This window comes from Acomys russatus, chromosome 4 (genome assembly GCF_903995435.1).
Source record: "Acomys russatus chromosome 4, mAcoRus1.1, whole genome shotgun sequence".
Classification (NCBI taxonomy): Eukaryota; Metazoa; Chordata; class Mammalia; order Rodentia; family Muridae; genus Acomys; species Acomys russatus.
Window position 1 is genome coordinate 66,874,190 of NC_067140.1, and position 19,734 is coordinate 66,893,923.

General features: G+C 46.4%; 1 protein-coding gene across 2 annotated transcripts in view; it reads left to right on the forward strand.

Annotated features, from left to right (window-relative positions):
- Window positions 1-8,133, forward strand: part of Atrn (attractin) — a 112,648-nt gene extending 104,515 nt beyond the window's left edge. The window contains exons 27-29 of one of the 2 annotated variants that reach the window (XM_051144644.1): window positions 385-492; window positions 3,164-3,282; window positions 6,825-8,133. In XM_051144644.1, the coding sequence (XP_051000601.1) occupies window positions 385-492; window positions 3,164-3,282; window positions 6,825-7,080 (483 nt within the window). In that variant the 3' untranslated portion in view covers window positions 7,081-8,133. The remainder of the gene's footprint in view (window positions 1-384; window positions 493-3,163; window positions 3,283-6,824) is intronic. The other variant, XM_051144643.1, reaches the window with a different exon arrangement.
- The last annotated feature ends 11,601 nt before the right edge of the window (window positions 8,134-19,734 follow it).

Consider the following 19,734-nt stretch of genomic DNA (forward strand, 5'->3'; position numbering starts at 1 on the left):
CTGCTGCTGCTGCTCTGAGAATGGCTGGTTCTGGTTTTAACACAAAGACTGATGTTAATCTAGTAACAGAAATATGAAGAGGCAAGTTTCTGTCCTGTATATATTCAGCCAGCAGGCAGCATAGCATTTTATCAACCGCTGTTTTAGCCTCTAACTCTCACTGGTAAGGACTCTATAAAACACAGTAGTGTACCACATCTAACAGAATTTAATACCTTGTGCTGCTTAGGGCCTAGGCATGTCCAGTTTTTCCTCAGCTGTTACAGAAGCAACACTTTGCATTTGACCAGTTCGAATAAGGGAGAATGCAACATTTTCAATATTTAGTATTTACTAATATAATCTCAAACTCAGCATATTAATACGTACTATATTATTCATTAGCAACTTCTCCGGGAGATGCAACAGATGGCCAGCCGCCCCTTTGCTTCTGTAAATGTTGCCTTGGAAACAGATGAAGAGCCTCCTGATCTTATTGGGGGAAGTATAAAGGTGAGATGTGGTCAGACATCCATACGACTTATCAAAGCTCAGCTCTCTGAGTTTGGCAAACTAGAGACAGCAGGTGTTGTGATGTGTTGCCTCATGTTTCCTTCTCGCTCTGTCAGCTGAAACACCAAGATTGTAAGGTACTCTGTTGCTTTCCTTTTCCAGTTGGTGTCCATATCATCAGTCATGTTCAGGAGATTTTAACATGTAAATTATGCTTATTATATTTTTAAGTGTTTTGTGGCATAATACTTTAAAGTTTTTATTTGGAACTATCTAAACTGGGCCAGGTGTGGTGGCACACATCTTTAATCTTAGCACTTTGAAGGCGGAGGCAGGCGGATCTCTGTGAGTTTCAGGCCAGCCTGGTCTATATATCAAATTCCAGAACAATTAGACTACATAGTGAGACCCTGTCTTTAAAAAAAAAAAAAAAAAAAAAAGGCAGCTATATTGAACCATTAATTTCCCCACCATACACACACATTATGGGTTAGGGTTGTTTTTGGTTTTGTTTAGAATGAGTTGTTTATTTTTTGAGACAAGATCTCACTATACAGCTCTGGCTGTCCTGAAACTCACTATGTAGACCATGCTGGCCTTGAATTCAAAGACCCACGTGCCTCTGCCTCCCAAGTGCTAGGATTAAAGGCACACATCACCACACCTGGAAAACCTCAGATTTTTTTTAAACCATTTACAGGGCTGGGGAAATAGCTCAGTGGATGAAGTGGTTGCCACACAAATAGGCTGGAGTTCAGAGCCCTGGTACTCAGTTAAAAGCCAGGCAGTCATGGTGACAGTACTTGAGAGTCAGAGAAAGGATTCCCAAGGCAGGCTGGCTGGCTAGGCTACCCAGGTTCAGCAAGAGTCCCTGCCTTAGTAAGTAAAGGAAGAACAACTGAGGGAGACTTCCATGTGCGCATGGACATGCATACCTGCACAGGCACTTACAAACGCATGTACACGCATGTACCCACCCCATACAACAGTTTAGAAGTTGGAATCTTTTCTCTCTCTCTCTGTTTTCTTTTTGTTTTGTTTTGTTTTTCAAGACAGGGTTTCTCTGTGTAGCCTTGGCTGTCTTGGACTCACTTTGTAGACCAGGCTGACCTTGAACTCACAGAAATCCTCCTGTCTCTGCCTCCCAAGTGCTGGGATTACAGGCACGTGCCACCACGCCTGGCCTGAAAGTTGGACTCTTTGTGCACTTTGTTAGACCATAAAATGATGTAGCCAGTTGGACAGTGGTGGACCAGACTTAGCAGCACATGCCTGTAGTCCCAGCACTTGGGGTACAGATGCAGGACAGTCACCATAAATTCAGGACCAGCCTGGACTACTGGACAAGATTTTGTCTCAAGAAAACAAACACAATTAAAAAATGTACTGCGGGAGGTTATCTGTATGTCAGTGTTCGTGACAGCCATCAAGTGATGTCAGTGGCTGAGTAGATGAGCAAAGTGTTGTAGTTTATTGCTACTAGAAAGTATCCATTGAAAGGAAGAAAAGTCTAATATAAACCTTAAGAATTGTGTTAGGTGAGAGATGCAGTATCATTCCACTTATGCAGATTATCTAGAATAATCAAATACGTTGTGACAAAATAAAATAGTAACTGTCAGAGGCTTGGAAAAAAAAAAAAAGACCAAGGAGGAGTTGTTTAATAAATAGTGCAAAGTTTCAGTGTTTCAATTTCACAACATAAAAAGGGGTCTGGAGATGGAGAAAGTAACTAAAACACACTTCTAATTTTACATGTTTTTCATTATGAAGGTGTGACCATGTAGCATGAATCACACACATACACACACACACACAAGATGGGGAGGCGGGGAGAGAGAGAATATGACTCTTAGTAATAACAAAGCCAGGAGTATGCACAAGAATTCCTTCATGGTGCTAGTAAGTGTCCTAAATGCCTTTTAAGAACAACGTGAGCGAGACCTGGTGGCTCACAGCACCAGGAGGCTGAGGCAGGAAGGCTATAAATTCAAGGCTTTACCGGGCTACATGGTGAGGAGTGGGTTTTATGTGCGTTATCCTTTTAGGTCATAGTCTCTCACTGAGGGAAGTCAGGGCAGGAACTTGAGGCAGAAACTATGGAGGACTGCTGCTTGCTGGCTTCCTCCCAGGTTCTTCCTTCGCTTCCTTCCTTTGTTTATTTATTTTAATGTATATGGGTGTCTTTCCTGCTTGTATCTCTGTGTACCACATGCATGCCTGCCACTCACAGAGACCGGAAGGTGGCACTGGGTCCCCTGGAACTGGAGATAAAGATGGTTCTGAGTTGCTTTGTGAGTGCTGGGAATCAAACTCATGTCCTCTACATGAGCAAACACTCTTAACCAATGAGTCATTGAATGCATTTCCCAAAGCTAAACCATCAGATAAGTAGACAAGGGATCCATTTGGTGAGCTGAAGATGCATGGAATAAGCATGAATGTAAAACAGACAGCTGTTTCCATAACATCAGGGTCTGTGTTTGTGCCAGGTGTGCAGGGCTTTCCAATGGGCCACGAGACACACACGGCCAACCCTGAGACTGAGAGAGCCCTTCCTTGGCACTCATGTGGCTGTGGAAACCTCTCATAGCCAAAAGTTGTTGATGTAAAAGCACCTGACTCTGAAGTGTGGGGTAAGTTATGGTACCTCTGTGTTTTCTTCCTCCAGACTGTTCCCAAGCCCATTGCCCTGGAGCCCTGCTTTGGTAACAAAGCTGCAGTCCTCTCTGTATTTGTGAGGCTCCCTCGAGGACTAGGAGGGATCCCTCCTCCTGGTCAGTCAGGTAAGTGGAAGGGAGGGGGTGACAAACACTGATCTGTGAAGCACTAAGCCTCAGCTGTGTCTTCTTGGTAAAGGACCTGGGTATAGGGGCACTGCATAGTAGTGCTGCCTCTGGCACAATTCCATAGTTCCCAAACCGTGTTCCTGGGCACTGACATTCCTGCCCTGGAGTGGAAGTCCAGGGCCCTCCTCACAGCGCACAGGCTGCTCAGCCATTCATGCTGCAGACCACACCTCCTTTCCCTCTGCTCCCCTTGACTCTGTTGATCCCTACCCTCTTGTTTTTTAAACCCTTATTCTTACCTTAAATTTAGCTTTCTCCTTCATATGGTCATAATCATCCCCGGTGCCCCGCTTCCAGCCATGTCCTCAAAGCTTGTGTTGCCCGAGGAGATGCTTCTAGCTGTGCACCACATCTGGCTTAAGCTCTCACTATGCAGCCCAGGCTGGACCATAGCTCACCACAGGTGGGGGTGGGGGAGAGGAGAGGCAGTGGTGGTGCACACCTTTAGTTCCAGCACTGGAGAGGCAACGGCAAGTGGATCTCTAAGCTCGAGGCCAGCCTGGTCTATAGAGTACATCCAGGGCTGCAGAGAAATCCTGTCAATAATTAACAACAACAACAACAACAACAACAGTACTCATTACGTAGCCCAGGCTGGCCTCAAACTCATAGTCAGCGTCCTACCTCAGCCTCCAGAACACTGGGATTACAGTTGTGACCCTCCATGCTTTGTACCCTTGTTTTAAATATGAGGCATAAAGACGTATTTTGAAAACAAGAGATTTTGGAAAGTATAGTTCTACTGGGCTAATGCAGACAATTTTCATTCTTTTCCCAGCCCTCTCTAGCAATTTCATTGAAATATCATAGTCTTTGAAATTATATAGGCTTTTGGGGTTGGAGGAGCCTGGACTGTTTTCAAACTCAGTTTGTAGCAAGGATGACTTTGAACTTGTGATCACCCTGCCTCCTCTGCAGTGCTGAGATGCACACCACTCTAGTTTATGTGGCACTGAGGGGAAAACCCAGGCCTCATGCCTGCCAGGCAAACATTCTACCAACCAAGCTACCCCACAGCTCCTAGATTACATTCTATTACAAACACTTTGTCTTCAGCACATTTTCCCCCCAAAATAGCATCTCCATAGGAAACAGGTACCAGTGGTGATTTGGGGCGGGAATAGAAAGAAAATATTCTTATTATATACTTTTTTTTAATGACTTCTTTGTTTTTATTTTTTATGTGAATTGGTATTCATGCTGCATGTGTGTCTGTGTAGGGTGTCAGATCCCTTGGAACTAGAGTTACAGACAGTTTTGAGCTGCAGTGTGGGTGCTGGGAATTGAACCCAGGTCCTTTGGAAGAACAGCCCATGCTCATAATTGCTGAGACATCTCTCCAGCCCCTACTGTATACTTTTGGATTTTTTTTTCATTTTGGGTATTGCTGAGGACCAAAGATAGATCTACCATTTATTCCTTCTTTAGAACAATCATTAACATTTTAACAACTTACTACATAAAAAAGACCAGTGTCTTTTATACTATGATATCAAACATGTAAGTCATAATTTATTATATTGTTTTAAAGTTGGAGGCAGAGATAGGAAGATTGCTACATAGTGAGGTCCAAACCGGACAGGGCTGCATAGTGGAGCCCTGTCTCAAAAGAGAAGTCCTTTTAACACAACGGCAGAATGGAGGGAAGTGTGGGGAGTATAGGAACGCCTGAAACAGTGTGAACGGTTAGGGCCTCACTCAGTTGCAGTGATGCTAGGGACTCAGGGTTGCCTCAACCCAAACAACCTTGAGTTTAGTAGGAAAGTACACCTGTATCTTTGTCCAGCTCTGAACTCAGTCCCCTTCATGAGCCCTCCAGAAGGACCTTCAGTTACCTGGCAGAATGGAAGGACTCTTCCCTCAAAAGGGAAGCCTTCTGTGTCATGCTGTCAGAACTCACTGTGTTCATCATGCCGTGGCATCCCCCAGGCACTGAGCCCCTGAGTTAGCCTTCCCGAAGACAGAGGGACTCTGTGATCTGGCACTCTGCAGCACATCCTGCTTCATAAAGGCAGGGCCTTTGGTGGCCATAAAGAGGTTACAGGTCTGTACCTTTTCCGTCCTCACCCTTCACTTAATGCTTCCCCCCATCAGTGGGGTTATCAAGCACAAATTATCCCCAAATGTAATCCTCTTGCCTCAGTTTCTCCAGTGGTGGGGGACTGCAGACATGTATCATTGTGCCCAACTCCTATTCCCCTTCCTTGGGTGGAGGGGAGCTGTCAAGGCAGGGTTTTTCTGTGTAGCCCTGGCTGTCCTAGAACTCACTCTGCAGACCAGGCTGGCCTACCTCTACCCTGCAAATGCCGGGATTAAAGGTGTGGCCGCCACCACCACTAGCTCCCATTACTTTTTAAAATCTATTCCAAAAATCAAATTAAGGGCCTGGCACATGTTGAGCAAGCGTTATACCACTAAGCCCCTTCTTTTTAGTGATACCTTTCTCTGTACTCCCAGAACATCTGCATATCTACCATAACAGTTATCACTAGTGTGGGCTCCTCACTGTGTACTAGACACTGGTCTCTGCCTCCTCCTCACTTTATAGGCCCAATAAAGTAGATTAACAAACTTAGTCTTCTGATCACTAAAGCAGCCTTGGCAGAGTGCTCAGCATGAGCTGACCATTTCCTCCAGTGTGAGAATTCCTGGAGGAAATTCCCTGGAATGCTGACTTCCCTGGTTTATTGGTTACCAATGCAAAAAGATAAAGCAGGGGAGAGGCACTGGAGTTGTGCCTGAGAGTAATAGTAAAGGTTACTGATGATTGCTCTGTGTCATCATGCACAGGCTTACATAGGCTCGCCGTTTGACCCCAGACACAAGCTTTGTGCTGTTCTTACTCCAGCCCCATTTCACACATAAGAAAACTGCCACATGGGAGATTAAAGAGCCTTGTTTATTCAAAACCTAGCCAAGGACACCGTATTGAGCACTGTCCATGGTGTAGACATGAAACAAGTCATGCTGGATGGTGACATGGCTCAGCTGAGCTGGACCCCAGAATTCACAAGCTGGAAGGAGAAGGCCCACTCCTGAAGGTGACCCTCTGCTTCACGCACACAGAACTACAGCACAGCTCACACACACACACTTTAGTAGCTTGCACTAAGCAGTGACATAGGCTGAGCCACATCTCACTGTGAAGTAGTGCTGCTGTCACTGCTGCCCTCTAGATAAGAGGCAGGAGAAGGTGCACTCGGAGCATGGCTGCATCCTCAGGCACATGCTTCCACCCTGAGGCAGACCACACTGCTTCAGCGATCTGCTGTGGAGGAGAGAAAAATGAGTAGTTAGGTATGCATAAATAAACCCTGCAAGAACACACAGCTGAAACCACCGCCCGGGTGGAAAAGAGAAGGAAAAATGGAAGGACTCCCGGGCATATCTTTCACGATGGAAATATAAATGGAAATTTGAATTTTTTTTTTTTTAAAGTTAGCTGCTCTGTGACATGTGTCCCCTCTTGTGGGTTCTTCCAAGGTCTCGCTGTGGCCAGTGCCCTGGTGGACATTTCTCAGCAGATGCCAATAGTGTACAAGGAGAAGTCAGGCGCAGTAAGAAACCGGAAGCAGCAGCCCCCTGCACAGCCTGGAACCTGCATTTGATACTGGGCCAGGGACTCTCCCTCACAGAGAGGCATGTGGCCACCACGCTGTCTACAGGGGAGGGTGCGGTCAGGAAGCAGGTGTCGGGCAGAAGACTGGAAACCCTTGAAGCATCCAACTCACGTGCATGATCATATAAGCTGTTTTGATGGTTCATCCCTTCTGTGTCCAGCATCTAACCTTTTACTTTTGTGTAGGAAATAATTTAATTACAAGTCCAGGAATTATCTGCTCTACTCATGGGTGGAGGACGCCAGCATAGAACCAGTGAGAGCTGAAAGTGATGCTGAGGTCCCTTGTGGAAACTGTTCTTGGGAGTCTCAACTGCCAGGGTGATGAGCTCTGTCAGCAGCTCTCCAGCGGGGTCTTTTCCACACTCCTCAGATGAGCCGCTCTCATCTGAAGCCTGCTGTCTTTTACACGATGTGCTTCTACTCTCTTCCAGGAAGTAGCTTTTTTTCTAGCTGAAAACCAATAATGGTCTGTCTCTTTGGAAGTCCTATCAAAGTATCATCAGTGGGGGCCTTGTTTTGTTATTTGGAGACAGGGTCTCACTGTGTAGCCCTAGGTGGCCTGGAACTCAATATGTAGATCAGGCTGGACTGAACTCACAAAGATCCCCCTGCCTCTGCCTCACAAGTGCTGGGATAAAAAGCATGCGCCACCAGGCCCAGCAAAGGGGGCTACTTTAAATGTCAAGGTCAATGGTGTTAGAATATTAACAAATGTAATAGATAATTCTCTATAGCAACTTGATTAGTTTACTTTTAATCCATTCTTCTCTTTCACTCTGTCTTACACACATGCACATGTGCACACACACACTAAGTGCCTAGACTTTAAATAGATCTAGCAATTGGAAAGTTAGTAAGCCTAAGTTTTTACATGATTGCATTACTACATTCTTGTAAAATTTAAGTAACTATCATTGCAATGTGTTCTTTTTCTAAAGTCTAATTTGCAGCCAGGAAAGAATAATTATCATCCCAAGAAACATTTAATAGGGACTACTAGCAATAGGGACTGACTGACCCGCCAGCCCCGGCCTAGTGTCACTTTAGGCCTGATGCTTGGGCAGCCGTCTGCCAAGGCACCACAGAAATGCATTGGCTTATGTCATGTGCCTCTCTGAGCAGAAAAGAGCCCTGAGTGTGGAACGCCTGCCTCTGTCTTCCTACAGCTCACACTGAGCCTGGGCTGGATGGAGTGAACACTAGAAGAGGCATGACGCCCTGTACTGGGCAGCATCTGCTCAGACTGGAAAAGGGGCCTGGGTCCATGTCCCCTGGTGGGGTTGGTCCAGGTTGGTCTAGGCTCCTCCCACCCCAGCTGGTGGTCACGAATGCTAATGAGGATGAAAAGCACATGGGGAAATGGAAGGGACAGACCCTCTCTCAAACAGAAAAGTACCACATTAAGAGGGATGGATGGTCCTATACTAGTGCCACAGGACCCTGTCTGGACAGGGCATTTCCCCATCTATGGTGCTCAGTATTCTGGCACTATGCAGCAGCCTCACACCTTTCCTCTCCTGCTTGATATCCGGCAATTCTGCTATTACCTGACTAGAGTAGCCCTCTAGCCAACAATGCTCAAATGTATGAGTTTGGAGAAGTTAACACTAAGAAAAACAAAACCTGCAGCGTGTCACCCTGAAGTGCAGTGCCGAGGGAGGAAGCCTTTCTCTAAGCCCCGCACTAACCCAATCCCACCGTGACGCGCCTGGAGTGATGTTTCCAAGCTGAACCTCAGAACACTGATGCACAAAACACTGCTATAAGACTCACCTCTCAACACACCGCTTTTTATACCATTATTACAAGGCAGAAAGTTCTAGAAGAGATCCCAACCTCATCCCTTATGCAGTTAGGAGCTTCCCACATCCTTAGCAAAGCCCAGCACCTCTAAGTACCTGCACTGGTCTAGCTCTTCTCCATAACTACCCAGGGGAATCTTGGCCAAAAGAAAGAAAGAGGGAAGTCCCACTAGGGTTTGTCCTACAAGGAATTCCCCCTGCTTTTTTCAAAGGACCAAATTTCTTTGGCCAAAGAAGTTGCTTCTATGTTAGTCTCATACCGTGTAATAATATGTACTGTGGCTCCCACCTACCCGCTTGTGGTTTTTCCCCTTAGAGACACTGTTTTTCTTTGAGAAGGAAGAAGCAAATGGCATTTAATGCTGCTTCAGGAATGGAGAAACAGCCAACTTCACCTGCATCTGCTTTAGCTCCCTTCAGGCTTAAAGCAGAAGGGAATGACAGGAAGAAGAGCTCAGCTCAGCCAGTTACCAAGAAGGAGTACGGTTGTGACCCAGTAACTGCGTGTCATGAGAGTGTATATAAAATAGTCATGAAGACACTGACCTTGCACTTGTACATAACTATACAATAGTGTCCAGAATGTTCAGACATTCAGGGTGTACATAAACAGAAAAGTATCATAACGTATTTTTATTAAACATTAACATCTGAGTTTCACCTAATCTGTTTCTGTGCCATATACTGGGTATCCAAGCTCTGGAAAATCATACCAGGCCCTGGTCTATTGATAAGGCCACACATTGTACCACCATGCTGCTGTGTTCAGTAGCCTTGTGCCCGCTAGGGAACTCTAGACAGTGATTCAGCTCTCAGAATACCTAGGAAGAGAGCAAGCATGGTGACACACAGCGGTGATCCTCATTCAGAAGTCACGAAGAGAAGGCTCAGCGGTTCAGAGCACTGGGTGCTCTTGCAGAGGACACTAGTTAGGTTTCCAGCTCTCATATGGTGGCTCACAACTACCTGTGACTCCAACTCCAGATGACCTCATGTCCTCTTCTGGCCTCCTTGGGTGCTTGTGGTAGTACATATGTGGTGCACAGCGAATATGCAGGCAAAACACCCAATACACATAAAACAAAAAGAATTCAAGAATAGCCTGGGCTACATAGCAAGAGTATCTCAAAACAAGCAAACCCATGAAGATCCAGGCAGTGGGTCTGTTTACATGGCAGTACAAAAGAGAACTCAGGAAGCAAGAGTGTTCATCACTGTTGTTAATTTCAAGCTCCTTGTGACTTCTGGCATCTCTGTGGGGTGATCCTAAGGTGTTCTTTTACTCTTTAAATTCAAAGACTGTCACCCAACAATGTCAGACTTTGCAAAGGGGCTCTCTAGGCTGCAATGTTGTGGCTTCATCTAAAATTTTAATGACATTTCTGAGAACCATATTCTTTTTATACTAGAAACTGGGGGTGGGAGGGTTCATTTGTTGATAAATAGCACCATTTCCCCACACCTCAGCCTCCTGCCCCTGTCCTGGTCTTCCCTACATAGTCTGGAGAGGGGTCTGAAAGGTCCAAGGAGGTATAGCAAGAAAACAGCTCGTTCCGTTGCCCCCTGAGCTAACCTGGAAGAAGACTCATAAAAGGAAAATACCAGAGTATCTGGAAGGCTTGAAGTGTAGGATGGGATCTCAGTAGGGAATTGGACCGAACAAGAAGAACAGAGGCACTGTGGGTGGGAGCTGCGGGAGCTGCCAGTGCAGGAACCCCTCAGCACAATGGGTGTGCAGGGGAGGGAGGGGGTGACCTCCTGGGGGCGGTGCTGTTTTTATGAACACCTTTGATCCTTGGTGTCCTAATCTGTTCAACAAATATTTACTGAACACTTCTAAGCTAAGCTAACATTTGGACAGTGACTGGGGTGAAAACACAGCTCTAGACACAGCTGTCGTCATAGGAGAGCTTCCTGGGAGCAGAACCAAGAAGCCAGAAGGTTCTTCCTGGCTCCCGGAGGAAATCTGAAATGCTGAGCCTGAGCCTTGTCACAGCCCCCCAGCACAGCTTTGGAATGAACATCAGCATGGCCTCTGGCTGAGCAGAGCCTCTGGAGCTCCACCCCTGGGAGCCCTCCAGAATGCAGAGAGACTGACACCTTCTCTCCTGAAGGCAGCAACAAAGCTGCTCTCAGAGTCTGACTCTGCACAAAACACTAGGGAAGCCTGCTGAACTAATTCTGCCTCTGGAAATGTTTTCTGGTTATTTACAGTTCATTGTTTTGTTTGTTTTGATCCAAGCTTAGTTTGTTAATATGTGTAATTTAGCATCTGTTGCACTTGTGTAAATATGGAGTAAGTATTGTAAACTATTTAATTGCTGGGATTGTTGGTGTTATACATACATTTAGGACTGCAATTTTTGGTATTTTTTGTATTGTAAAATAGCAGCTAATTTAATCAGGAACAAGAGAATTAAGGGGGGTCTGCATTTTAAATGCAAATGTGAAGCACTTGTATATAAACAAAAGTAAATACAATAATACAAAATTCCTTCTGAAATAAAAGTAGATCTGGTAAAAATGTGGGGTTCTGAATGTTTATTTTATATTTATATTTATATTTTATTTTATATTTACATCTTGGTCATTATGTCAGCAGTGAGGGCACAGAGACAACCACACCTTACCACCTTTGGCAGCCTCAGGACTTGCCCTAGCTAAGGGACTGCAACTCGACATTCTTGGCTTAAGCACTGAAAAGAATGTCAGGAGCAGCCAGTTTATGAAGTGTTATTTGTGTGCATGGATGTGGGTGAGAGCACATGTACGCCACAGCATGCGTGAGGAGGTCAAAAGGCAACTTAGGAACGTGTCCTCCAGCTGTGGCCTGAAAAAACAAGCTCAAGACTTTAGCCATACACCTTCACCTGATGAGCCAGCCCATCAGTCAGGGTATTTTAAAATATTGCTTATTTACATATGGGGGTGGGAAATGCATGTGTTACAACACACGGTGAAGGTCAGAGGACAACTCTTGGTGGTCAGTTCTCTCTTACATTATAAAGCCTGGAAATCAAACTTAGGTCAGACTAAGCTGTGAACATCTTTAGCCACTAAGCCATTTCATTGCCAAGATAAGGGTACTTTATTAATAATAGGTTTAATTAAGTACAGGAGTGCTGGGTGTGGTGGTGCACACCTTTGATGCTAGCACTTCTAATCCCAGCCTGGTCTACATAGCAAGTTCCAGGATAGCTAGGGCTACATAGTTAAGACCTTGACTTCCCCATCCCAAATTAAACACAGAGTTTAAGAGAGGTGCGCAGAAAAGTAAGATGCTGCAGAGCATCAATGTGGACTTCTCAAAGTTGTAGTAAGAGCAAATGTTAGTACAGCCTCCTAAAGAGAGTCATAGCTCATTGGGGGTTTTTGTTTGTATTGTATTGTATTTGGTAGTGGCTGCTGTTGTTTGGTTGGTTGACTAGTTTTGCTTTTACAATATTCATATAGGATTTGGTGAGGTTTGAAGTTACAGCTTCAAAGCGTTGTTAAGAAATATACATGAGACCCCAAGTAGTTCCTGAGAGACACCTGGCAGGGATTATAATTCCTGAGGTCTCCAGGATGCAGGAACCCAAAGTCACCTCCATTCAGACCTTAAGCCTGATTCCTTGTTAACATAAAAATATGTATGAAAGGAATATTAACTCTGTCCAGAGCTTCTACAGCAAATATTTTTTAGATGTACTTATTTATTATTATGTGTACAATGCTCTACCTGCATGTACCCCTGCATGCCAGAAGAGGGCATCAGATCACATAGATGATTGTGAGCCACCATGTGGTTGCTGGGAATTGAACTCAGGACCTTGGAAGAGCAGTCAGTGCTCTTAACTTCTGAACCATCTCTCCAGCCCCCTACAGCAAATATTTTTAATTGTCCCAGGATTCTGGTTTTTCAGCTGGTGAGAGTTTAGTCAAGACTTCAGGACTAGGTTCCTTTCCCTGCCCATGTCCCCATAATTCCTGTCTCTGTATGTTGCCGCACTCTCAGCTTGGTTATTGCCACCCCGCTGTACAGGTTTGAGTCCTCGTGTACGATGCTATCCTTTGGCCAATGGTCTGACCTTGGCCTTGGTCTTTTTGTGAGCTTATTTCCACTCACAAAGCCTGTCTGAAGGCCTCCAAGTGCCCAGGTAAAAGTAGCACTCCCAACACTAGGAGCTGCAGAATGAGGCCATTGAATATGAGAGCAAACAAGTGAATTGTCACTTGTAAGGGAAGGTGGGCCAGAGCACGAAGACCAGGGGCTGGGGAGGGCTGGGCACCTGGAGTGGGCATGTGGCAGCAGCTAACTTAAGGAGGACTTTGAAACGTTGGAGCCGCCAACAGGATAATCGCCTAATGGATGAACAACTTGGTAGGATGCACAGGACTGCTGCAGGCTCAAGGCCAGACTGGGCTGCATGATGAAACTCTCAAAAGAACAAAACCTAGCCGAGACAGCGCTGTGTGTTCATCAAGTTCTTCTCCACATTACCCAGGTTCTGAAAATTAGGTTGGGTCCACACTGGGCCGTGGCCGACGGGATGTTGGAAAAGTGATAACACCAAACTTTTGCACATAAAATGTTTTTATTTGGGACCTTCCCTGGAGTTCATGGGTTAAAATGTTGCAAGGAACTTTGGTCCCTGAGCCATACTCAAGCCACCTGACCAGCAAGAGCTATTTTGTTGTTGTTGTTGTTGTTGCTAAAATTCCTTCCCAGGGAAAAATGTAAGCAATGCCTGTCCCTTCAAAGGTCCCAACAAGAAACAGGCATAATTCCACCAAAGCTCACTAGGAAACCAGGGAATGTGTTGGGCTTCCTTGCAAACCATAGACGAGGGCGTGGTTAGCGAAGAGTGGGTGCATCTCCTCTCACAATCCACACCCTGAGAAAGCCTTACCCATCAGGGCTGAGGGCTTCCCCATAGCCACACAGATGAAGCTTCCACTCTAGTTTTGCCTGGCAGATAGATAGATAGATAGATAGGCAGGCAGACAGACAGACAGACAGACTATATCATATATAGAAGAGCCCCTCCACCCGGCCACATGCAGTTAAGGCAGAGTTGCACACAACAGGTGGTAGGGCTACTCAGGTGAGAATCTCAGGCCCTACTCCACCCCTCTATGCTGTGGTGTAAACTGTCAACATCCCAGCTGGGATTATCTTTTGCAAGGGGGCACAGCTGACTGCCTAAGATGGTGGCTGCCTGGCTCAGAGGACAGTCAATTACAGCTCTGCATCACCGAAAGGCAAACTGAGATGAGGGCCTTTATTTTCCAAATCTCTTCCTTGGAGTGCCACTCACCGGTTACCAGGTGTTTGGTTAAAAACTTGGAAAGCAAACCAAGTTTTTAGCTAGAGGGGGAAAAGTTGATAACTCTACTTGACTGATTTTTAAAAATTATCATTTTTAATTTTATGTGTATGGGTGTTTTGCCTGCATGATGTCTAGACATCACATGTGTGTGGTGCCCACAGGGACCAGAGGAAGTAGTCACTACTTTGGGTCCTAGAAACTGAACCCAGGTCCTCTGAAAGAGGAGCCAGTGTGCCTAACTACTGAGCCATCTCTCCTGCCCAGACAGAACCTCATGTAATCTAGGCTGGTCACAAATCTGCTTTATAGTAAAGAATAGCCTTGAACCCTGATCTTCCTGCACCTACCTCCAAGGTATTGGGGTTACAGTGGGTCATCACAAATTGAGTTCTAAGCCGGGGGTAGTGGCTCAAGCCTTAAATGCTAGGTTTATTCTTATTTTGTGTACGTGAGCGTATGTATGTATATATACTGTATGCATGTGGTGCCTACAGAATCCAGAAGTACATGATAGCCTGGACTGAGTGAGAGGTACAGTTGTGAGGCATCAAGTGGATGCTGGGAACTGAACCCAGTTTCTCTGCCAAGAACAGTAGGTGCTCTTCACTGCTGAGCCTTCCCTCTAGCCCTGATCCCAGCATGTTGCAGGCTGAGGTAAGAAGATTATCCCAAGTATGAGGTCATCTCTGGGTTATATGGTAAGTCCAAGACTCAGCTACAGAGTAGGACCCTGCTCAAAAAGAGGTGGGTGGAGAGAGGGCTCAGCAAGGAAAACACATACTTTTCTTCCAGGAGACCAAAGCCAGGTTCCCAGCACCCTTGGTGGGCAGCTGACAATCGCCTCTAACTCCAGCTCCAGAGTATCCTAAGTCACCTTCTGGCCTCCGAGGGCACCTGCACATATGTGCACAGACACACACATTTACACATACTTTTAGGAGAAAATATTTTTAAAAGAGGAGATACTAAAGTCTAAAAATCAGTCTGTAAGCAGAAAATAAAAATGGGCGGGAAGTCCCGAAATCCAGGGGGCCTACTGTATAGGGAAAAGCCCTGCTTCTAGTCTCCAAACAGGAAATGCTGTAAGCAGCAAAGACACCTGTGACTTGTGACTAGACCCTGTGGTAGAAGTTAGAGAACATCGACTTCCTGAAGCTGGTAGCCTCAGCCACCACCTTGAGAAAAATGTGGAAAAGGAAGCAAAGAATGAAACAGGCGTGAAGGCTGTCAGGAAAGAGCCGTGAGCGCCGCCCTTCACTGTTCGGAAGCAAGTGCAGAAAGGTATTAGTCTGTGCTATAGGTATAGATCAGCAGTTGAGCATTTGTCCAGCGTACACAAGGCCTCGGGAGGACAATGGAAGGGAATGGAACATTTCTAATGATGATGGGAAAGACCACTCTGGACACGTGGTGGGGAGCAGGTATGGGGGTACCTCGGAGAGGAGCGTGCCAAATGAGCCGCAGGTGAGTCTCACATTGGCTGGTACAAGGTGGGCTGAAGAGCTGGGTTACAATGGAGGGTGGGCCTTTCCTGGTAGCTAAGTTTGTCTGAGCAGCTGGACAAGTTTTTGTTTCTTCCAGGCTGCTTAACTGGGCTCTGCACTTAGCCCTTGCTCATCCTGAGCCTTTCCGGGGAGCTGAGCTTGTTCAGGGGTTGTCTTTGCAGCTGGACTCACTTGACTCTCAGCAGGCTTGACTGCCTGTGTACTTCACAGGAAAGGATGGGCCTGGTCAATCTGATCAGTTCCAGAAACTTCCTGAAGCTATTATTTTGAGATCATTTTACAAGCTTCCCTGTAGGATGGAGGATCTCACCTCCTTATAAACATCCAATCCTAAACCATCCTGTTCTGCTTCTCTTTCCCATCCCGTGTCTTAAGTTTGCCTCTAAGGTGGAAGATTTTCACCTCAGAGGAAACTGCTACACAACATCCCAGCACCTAACTGTGAGTTAAGTGTTCTTTGCTCAATTCCTGCCCTTGAGTTCTGTATTTTATCATCATATTTTTTTTCTCTATATCCTTCCTTGGTCTGGGGACACATTTAGTTCATTATTTCAGCATTTCGAGAGAAGGTCTCACTATACAATCCATGGCCTCAAACTCACCTTTCTGCCTTCACATCCTTAGTAATGAGATCGCAAGTGAGTCTTAACACGACCTGTTTAAGGGTGAGGGAATGTGGACCTAGCAGAAAACCTGGGCCTAGGTAAGTCTGCAGCTCCATAAGGTGGAGCCATGTTGTTGCTGTTGTGTCAGAAACACCCCAGAAACTGTGTGCTGTCACCATCCTAGCCTTCTGGAATTTTGTCAACAGAATTTGGTTCATAACCTCTCCACTTAAAAAAAAAAAAACCAACCCAGTAAGAGACATTGTTTCATTAAAGTTGGACTCTTTCCTTGTGCCCTTGAGTTTGGGAACCCGGAGGGAGAGGAGACTGGCTGATGCCCAGACACGTCAGGTAACAGGATGTCCACTGCTCGCAGATGGTGAATCTTGTTAAGCTATAAGCAGTGATTGGATGGCAGTATTTATCTCTTTGTTGTAAGTCCATAGCTGAATTACTTAAGTACAATTTATATTATACAGTTTTAGTGCAGTTAATTCTTAACAGAAAACCTGAAGTCTAAATTGCAGATTTAAAGGCACTGTACAACCACGATGCCTGTAAATAACTTTACTCGGCCCCGCTCTGTCACTTAGAATAGTCTGTCATACACTTGAGTGGCCGCTTCGGGCGTGTTGTCGAGCTTTGGTGGTATTGCTTCGCGCTGGACTGCATTCTCAGTTCTGTCCTAGACATTTGCACTACAGAAGCCAAGTCCGTTCGTGTGTCTGTCCCTGTGCTCTCCAAGCGAGCGCTCCTCGGTTTCCATGCCAGCTGCTTCAGAAGTGGTTTTATATCCCTCTGGCTATGGCCAGGGCTACCGAAAAGAGATGCCATATTTGTACACAACACTAACCCTTTGACTGCTAACGTGTGTTCCTGCTTGCTGTGCCTTGCTCTGCCTGCTTTTTCATGCTAATAAAGTATGTTTGGTGTTCTTGTTTTTTAAAAAAAAAAAAAAAAATTAAGCAAAATCAGAACCTACTCAGAGCTGGCAATCTGAGAAGACAGTGGGGTAACTGTCCTGTATCTCATTGCCAGGTGGCAGAGTATATGCTAGAAGTGGCAAGGGAGCAAGAGCAGTCAATCATTCTGGGGCTCGGGCTTGCCCCTCAGGTGGTCAGCCCCGTTTCTGAGAGCTGCGCTATCTGTGCTTGTCTCGTTACCATCCCTCGTCCTCTCCCCTCCTTCTGTGGATATTGTGTCCCCCATCAAGTTCACCAGCCAGTGTCCACATTTCCTGCAAAGTGAGCTGGTTTGTTGGGCTTGACTATGCCTGACTCATTTAGGGAGGGCGGGGAAAGCGTGGGCAGTAAGTGGCTTCTACATCAACCTTGCACCTGGTTGCTGGGCCCCCAGCCAGAGGAGCACACATGAGCCATGAAGTTTCCACCGATAAACCCACAGATGCCTCTAGCACCTGCCCTTCTGCCGCAGGCTCACCCATGCCACCTGGCAGCTGTGAAATCAATGCCGGCAACAGATAACAGAGCCCCCTGCACAGGGCCAGGACCACAGTCTTGAGATTGTGTACGCAGGACAGCTTCCTGGAGGGATGTGAAGGCTAACGCTCCACTGTGATAGAGGGGCCGTGGGGAGGATAAAGCGGGGCTCAGCCTTAAGGCACATTACCAAACAGCACCAGACGTACACCAGGACCTTTTTTTTTTAGGTAGAAGTAACAGAAACCAAACAAGTAAACAGGCAATTCTACTAGTTTCCTGGGACTGCGGGAGCATTTGCCAGTCTTGGTAGGGTTTTTGTTTTGGTTTGGTTTTTTGTTTGTTTGTTTTTTAAAAGCAGTTTGTTCTCACCATCTGGCAGAGCTGTACCGCTCTGGAGGCTCTCAGATCCAGACTCTGCCTACTTCAGGTTACAGTGGCTTCAGACATCATAGCCCTCTCCCATGACTGCATCAACCCAAGCTCTGCCTGTCCTTGAATTACCTCCCTCCACACTGACTTTATAGGGGAAACATGAAATTGTGCTTAGTGCCTGCTAGGGTGACCCTCCTCAAGATCTATACCGTAATAACACCTTTACAGTATAACATGACTCTGGCCCCAGTGTGTGATACATCTGCAAGTGCCTAACCTTAGGACAGCAACCTGCCGCAGCCAGGGAACTTTACTGTTTTCTCTTCATCTTCCTACTAGCTTTGGAAGGCTTATGTCTACACGTTCTACCCAGAATTGTGTTTTTATTTAGAATCATTTCCACTTTCTAAAAATGCTACAGATGCCTCGGGGGTTAAGAGCTCTATTCCCAGCACCCATATCAAATGGCTCGCAGCCTCTCAGAACTGGAGTTCCAGGTAATCCTGGCCTCTGTGGGGCACCTGCATGCACATGGTGCATGTATGTACACTTGCCACACATGTAAAATAAAATGTAAGGTCTACATTTGATGCTAAATATCAAAGTCAAACAAGCAGTGGAGTTGAGCACATTCACAAGGAAATCACTTAACAGACGTTTCATTCTGTGTCTGAGCTACTTTGCGGTAGTAAGCAAGGCACAATGATGGCTTCCACCCTGACTCTCCCACCCACGCATGCATAGGTGTCCATCTCCACGCCAGTGGGGAAGGCTGGTCTCCCCTCTTCGTGAAAGGGGAAGGAAGAGTTTGAACCCAGGGCTGCTCTCACTCTGCCCAGTACCTACCTTGGGAAGTCATCCCTCCCAAACCAGATGACCTGTTGGCTGTGGCTCTCCTTAGCAAAAGGCCAATGACCCACACTGGGCCACTAGCGTATCATCCAGGAATGCTGGAAAGGAACAAGGCCTTTCTCTTAGAATCCTCTGCTGAGATGCTACAACATGTGGCATCCTAACTAGGCCTTTCCTAGCTACGGAGCAGCTATGTAAAGACTAGCAATCACAAGATCCTTTGAACCCTGGGGACAGATGTGCCCAAGCCCAGCTTGCTCGTGCATTTGTTCCACCCACTTGGACCTGTTTGTTACACTTAGGAGAGGCCTCACTAAAGCCAGGGGCTGGCTGGTAATACCAGCAAATGCCATCTTTGAGTGTGCACCCAGTCTCATTGATGGGCTGCTGCCCCAGGCATGGGTATTCAGACTCAAAGAGTAGTTCTGGGTTATCCAAGGCCACATAGGTCTCCACATTTCCAGGTCAGATGACAAGGAAAACCAGGCTGGTCTTGGTGCACATGGGTTTATTGAGCTGGCATGCTGCTCCTGGTGCTGGGAAACCATGAGGGGGTGGGGAGGCTGTGGGCCAGTGGGATGCTGAGCAGGATGAGGCTGAGTCTCTCTTTTTCATACCCACACAGCGATGTCATAGGCGGTGGCAAGCAATGTCCATGCTAGGCCTGGGGCACCGGAGGCTTAAGGGTGTGTACCGCTAACTAGGAGGTGTTCAAGCGGCAGTCTTGTCTATCAGTCTGTCCATATGATCTCCTTAGTGCCTTAGCTGCTCAGAAGAAGATGACTCTAAATTCTAAGAGGAGGGTTAGTCTCTGTCCTGCCCTAGGGGCCCAGTGAGGCCTCCTTTACAGGCGACCATCTCAAGGATGGTGAAGAAAACAT